The sequence below is a fragment of the Acipenser ruthenus genome, chromosome 3 (assembly GCF_902713425.1).
Source record: "Acipenser ruthenus chromosome 3, fAciRut3.2 maternal haplotype, whole genome shotgun sequence".
NCBI classification, from domain to species: domain Eukaryota; kingdom Metazoa; phylum Chordata; class Actinopteri; order Acipenseriformes; family Acipenseridae; genus Acipenser; species Acipenser ruthenus.
This window is the reverse complement of record NC_081191.1, coordinates 57,572,778-57,578,706: the sequence shown is the minus strand read 5'-3', so window position 1 is coordinate 57,578,706 and position 5,929 is coordinate 57,572,778. Positions and strand designations below refer to the sequence as shown.

The window sequence follows — 5,929 nt, the reverse complement described above, 5'->3', positions numbered from 1 at the left end:
ACATAAAAATAAAAGTTGATATAACGTAAATACACCACCGTGCTACAATGAAGACTGCAAGCAAGTGGACTCGATGTGATTCAGCACGTGGAAAACAGAAGTTCATATCCCAGGCAATGTCAGCAGGTGCCTTGACATAAAGACATTGCAAACAAACATCACTGATAAAGGTACATTATGAAACACAAATTCACACCAGCTGTAACAGATGGCACAATTTAGTTGATGCATGTGGGTATAAAACCACAGAAAAACTGTTGTCTGATTTACACCGGAGAAAAAAGATGATGCGTCTGGCCCTTGTTCTCCTGTTGGCTGCCACTGGTAAGTGACCATTTTCATACGGAACACACTCCATTTAAACAGTTGCAGATTGTTCAACATGCTTTATACATACTCTATCAAATATTCTGAGAAAAAACTGTAAAAAAAGATGTATTCTACATTTTGTCAAGACTGAGGCCAGCCAGTCTGTTCCTCTCTTTCCTGACTCTGGTTTCCACTAGCTACCCACCAAGTATCTCTACATGGTTTTGTTCCTGCTTATAAAACTAATGGAATTGTATAGTCTGAAATTAAGACCAGACCAAAAAAAAAAAAGGTTTGCTTATACTTTTTTTTACCAGGCTCTGAGATACCTCCTGTATAAAAGTTACCGTAGTAAAAGCATAGCAAAGTGTAATAAAGCATATTTTAAACATAGGTAAGCACTGTGAAGTATAGAAAGGTATGGTAAAGCATATTAATAAACATGGCATGATATGACAAATGCATAGTACAGTGGTAAACTTGTATAAGGCCTATTCATGATGATGTTGTAGCTGTATTATTTATAGTGTAATCAGAAGCAATTTTGTATTTAATTGACAGAGCTTAACAGAAAGCATTGTATATGAAAAAAAAAATGTTTTGCCTTATAATTCTTATACTGAGTGTACTGAAGTTTGTTTAACATGCTGACTTAATGGTGTTTATTTTTCTTCCAATTCAGTCTACGGCTGTGGAAATCCCACCTACTCTCCCACTACCAAAGTGGTAAATGGTGAGGATGCAAAAGCATACAGCTGGCCTTGGCAGGTAGGATGACTGAGCCGTGTGGTCTCACCTCACATGTGTGGGACATGGTAGGGGATTATACAGTGTGCGGAATTTAATGGAGAACATACTGTACAAACCCATCACTAGTGGGGTGTTTGCATGCATAGGAACTTTGAAAATACCATGTAGACTTGAAGTGGATTAGTTATGACATTGTTCAGAAAGAATGTCTCGCCCCTGTCACACAACTGGTATTTTCACTGAAGCCTGCAGTCACAATGTGTGAAGGCAGTCAAGCGTACAATTACTTTGGAAAGACAGCTTTTTTGTATAATCAGCAGTTTTTGCTTGTATTGTTTCTGTTAGGTTTCTCTGCAGTACCTAAGTGGAAGTAGCTACTACCACACCTGTGGTGGAACTCTTATCGCTCCCAACTGGGTCATGACAGCTGGACACTGCATTTCGTAAGTCATTTTTCATAATCCATTATTTATTACCGTTACTATTTTGCGATATACAAAATGCAATAATGCGCTAATTATTGAACAGTTCAAGAGTTGTCCTTACAAAAATTTACCCCAGTATTTTTGCAGTTTTGCCATGCTTTTCCCATGGTTATACTATGCATTTGCCATAGTTTATCTTGGTTTTCCATGTTTTTTAATTTGGTTTACCATACCTTGCTATTCTTTACAATGATTACCTATGCTTTACCATGCTTTCACTATTCTTTATTATACTTTGCTATGCTTTTATTATTGTATATTTTTATATGGGCAATTAATAGATGTCATTGTAAAGTGGTAATAGCTAATAAAATAATTCTGTAAACCTTCCCTCTCATGCACTTCCATTCACTATGTATATCTCATATGTGCAGTTTTGAAAGAAGCACATAAACATGTATTATTATGTTAAAATAATATCTGGCACCATATTAGGTTAAATAAAGCATGATATTTTTTATATGAGAATAGACATTAAATAGCAATCAATCAATCAATTAATCAATTTTTATTTTATATAGCGCCTTTCGTAGTGGACCACCATCACAAAGCGCTTTACAAGATGCAATGACAACAAGAAAATCCATAATACTTTAAATACAGAGAAATGCATAATACGTGATATACAGTAAAAAAAAATGCATAAAACAATACAGTGAAAAATACATAATACATTAAGTACAGTGGAAAGTGCATAGTACATGTTTGTAGCATAATACATGAAATAGTACATTAAAGGCTTCGTACTGTGGGGGAAGGCAGCAGCAGACAGTTTCCGAGGTTCAGGACAGCTATATTTAGATTCTTAAGTTGAGTTTTAGATCCTACTAGAAGGAGTTCAGATTTGCTAGTGTTCAGCTGAAGAAAATTGGCAGATATCCAGGCACTGATGTCTTGAATGCAAGCCGAGAGCCGGACCATGGCAGAGGGGCTTCCAGGGTCATGTTTTAAGTAGAGCTGGATGTCATCAGCATAGGAGTGAAACATGAGGCTGTGTTGGCGGATGAGGTGACCCAAGGGAAGCATGTAGATATTGAAGAGAAGGGGCCCAAGAACAGATCCTTGGGGGACACCACAAGTGACCGGATTTGCAACACCACTGCTTCCATCATAGAAGACAGACTGCATGCCTCTGGATAGGTAAGAGAACATCCAGGAGAGACAGGTTCCAGAGATCCAGAGACGGCTGGTCCTTAGAATGGCTGGCGTTCTAAGACACTGATTGCCAAGTCAACACTGAAGCAAAGAAAAGAAAGGCATACATTTTAAGGGTAAGGTTTTTCTGAACAGCCATTTGTTTTTCCAGGTCTCGCAACACCTATCGTGTTGTGCTTGGTGAGTACGACCTCACAAAGGTTGAGAACAATGAGCAGATCTTCGGTACGGCTGACATTATTGTGCACCCCAGCTGGAACAGCAACTGCGTGGCTTGTGGGTAGGATACATTTATTGGCTTTTCATGGTTTCTAAGTTTACTAGTTATTTTGAGTAACCTTTGAATATGTTACTGGTACTGGTGTGTTTGCAAATCAACAAAATTGGCTGATTCCAGGCTCAAACCTTTGATTTGTATATTTATGTGAAAGGAGAATAAAACATGATGTTCCATTATGTTACAGAAGTAGTGATAAACAACTTCTAGGACTAATTTAAGTATGATTCAAAGACTATTTTTGGAATATAGTTTAAATAAGTTTTTGCACATATTTTAAAATGTATACAATAACATTCTATTTAATTTCTGTTTAAGTTCTGTTCGAACAACATTCCATTTATGTTTGAAATTACCCTCTGATGGCAGTTTCCCCATATATATATTTTTTTTTATCAGTCTCACATGCTATATAAGAGCAGTTACTAATTTTCGCTGGTCTACTTTGTTTCCAGTAATGACATTGCCCTGATTAAGCTCGAGAGAAGTGTCATCATCAATGACAAGGTCCAGCCAGCTTGTCTCCCTGACCCTGGAGCTGTCCTGCCCAACAACTATTCCTGCTACATCAGTGGATGGGGAAGACTTTACAGTACGCCATTTGTTCATTTTAAATACTCGGGGTAACGTGTTATGGAAATATAAAGGATTGAGAGATCCTTCATTGTCTATCTTACTAAAAGTTAAGTAAAGGGGGTTAGTAATGTTCACTGATGATCATAAAGTTTGTTTCCTGTAACCAAGTGACTTGAGGTTAACAATAAGTGGAGAAAGATGCTGTTTAAGAGCATTATTTAAATTATATGGAGTTGTCGTTGTAAAATCTGCATACAATTTAAGTAAAACATAACAACAAAGAACTAAAACATTCCAACCCACAGAAAAAAGCAAAAACATTTTTTTAAATCTTTATCACTCTTTGAAAGATATGATGTGTCATCAAAATATTGACCACTAACTCTTTCCTTCATCCTCACAGCCAACGGGCCCCTGCCCTCAAAGTTGCAGCAGGCTCTCTTGCCAGTGGTTGACCACAGTGTGTGCAGCCGCAGTGACTGGTGGGGCAGCTCCGTCAAGACCACCATGGTGTGTGCTGGAGGGGACATCAAGTCTGGGTGCAATGTGAGTTCACAATTCCTGTTCACTGGAATAGTAAAATCTAGTAGTAAATCTGTTTGAACATTCAAAATATTGTATTATTGAGGGAAAAAATAATAGACAAATGTCATATTGCTTCATTAATGATATACTGTAGTCTAACATACACTACTAGAAGTCAAGTAGGCAAACATTTTAAGTGTATCTGATGAAGGCACTCGCTTAAACATTTTTCAAAGACGAGTGATCAGATTTTAAATAGTTAATTAAAGAAAGAGCACAGCACAGTCAGCACCCCATAAATTACTTCTATAAACATGTTCCAGTCATTTTTGAAGATTTTTCAATAGCAGGAAAACAGGTTCTCACTGAACTAATGTATTGACTTTCTATTTCAGGGGGACTCTGGTGGACCCCTGAACTGCAAATCCAGTAATGGGCTCTGGTACGTCCATGGCGTGACCAGTTTTGTGTCTTCTTATGGGTGTAACACCATTCAGAAACCAACAGTCTTCTGCCGTGTCTCTGCCTTCATCTCCTGGATCAATGATGTAAGTAGAATAAGAAAGCCAACTTGAAAAACATACTTTCAAAGATTAAGACAAATTGTTTACCTTTAGTAATTGAAAATAGCTTTCCCTGATTGAAATAAAACAAGGTATTACAGTAAAGTTATTAATTGTATATTTAAACAAATATATCTGTATTAAAACAGGATCCTTACTCAGCAGAAAAAAATCTAAAATGCTTCCCTTTTTTCTTTTCAGACCATGACACGCTACTGAAAAAATTATTCAAACAATCTGAATACAGATCTTAAGCAATAAATGGTTCTGTAAGAAACATTCTTCTCCTTGTTTATTTTCTTTGCAAGGCAATTGAAATATTTAGATTTTATTCACACACTGTGAATAACAATTCATGACATTCTACACTCTCATATGAAACATGAACATCTTTCCACAATAAACAAGACATGTCAAGCTTAACTAAGAAAAAAATAATGTTACCCACGCTTTATAAAAAAAATGTTATAATAATGGTAATCAAATGTTTTCTCTTTTCTATTGTATCAACTGGGATTACTGATTAAGCAAAATATTATATTATAATATTTTTTCCATACAAATATTTGCTACTTTGGTCTCAGGTGAGCAGTTTTGAAAGAAACACATGTTGTGTCTTCTGTGTCAATGTTAAGCTGAAAGCATGTCAGTCAATTAGGGAGACAACTGGTTGGTTAATGACAGTAAAGAAGGCTTTGAAGGCTGGGGACAATTTAACTCTCTAGGTGAAATAACCAAGGAAGAGCAACACTACCTGAAACTGCTGAAAGCATGGCTTGCACACAGATTTTATTTCACCTAATGTAGTACCACAGTTATCAGTTTTAAAATGAATGTTATTATAACATTAAAACTGTACCTAAAACAAATGGAAGTACACACTAGGTAAGATTAATAAATGTATCATTTATGCTAGCTATACCCACTTTTAAATAAAATGCTATTTTATTTAGATGCATATTTTTCAAAATAAGCAGATTTCTTCATTTTTAAATTACTTTAAAATATTCTGCAATAGTTACAAAAAATATCTTTAAAAACAAAGGAATAAAAGAACAGAAAAACCTCACACCCATACAAGTTCCTCTTTATATAACCACCTAGTTAATCACAGTCTGCCTTCCCAAATTGAAATCAAATAAGACACACATGACTATATTAAACACATCAGGGAAACACACTGCCACACTTAGTGTTATATTACATCAGTTAAAATTGTTTAAACCTTTAAGTGGATTTAAGAAATAAGAAAATATGAATATGTAAAAACAACTATTACTAAAATACAT

General features: G+C 35.7%; 1 protein-coding gene across 1 annotated transcript; it reads left to right on the top strand.

Annotated features, from left to right (window-relative positions):
- The first annotated feature begins 232 nt into the window (after nucleotides 1-232).
- Nucleotides 233-4,917, top strand: LOC117394614 (proproteinase E-like). Its single transcript, XM_033992959.3, has 8 exons — nucleotides 233-324; nucleotides 992-1,077; nucleotides 1,405-1,502; nucleotides 2,851-2,979; nucleotides 3,432-3,568; nucleotides 3,956-4,098; nucleotides 4,473-4,625; nucleotides 4,842-4,917. Exons 1-8 carry the CDS (start codon nucleotides 285-287, stop codon nucleotides 4,857-4,859), a joined length of 804 nt encoding a protein of 267 aa, XP_033848850.3. The 5' UTR covers nucleotides 233-284; the 3' UTR covers nucleotides 4,860-4,917.
- Nucleotides 4,918-5,929: the final 1,012 nt, after the last annotated feature.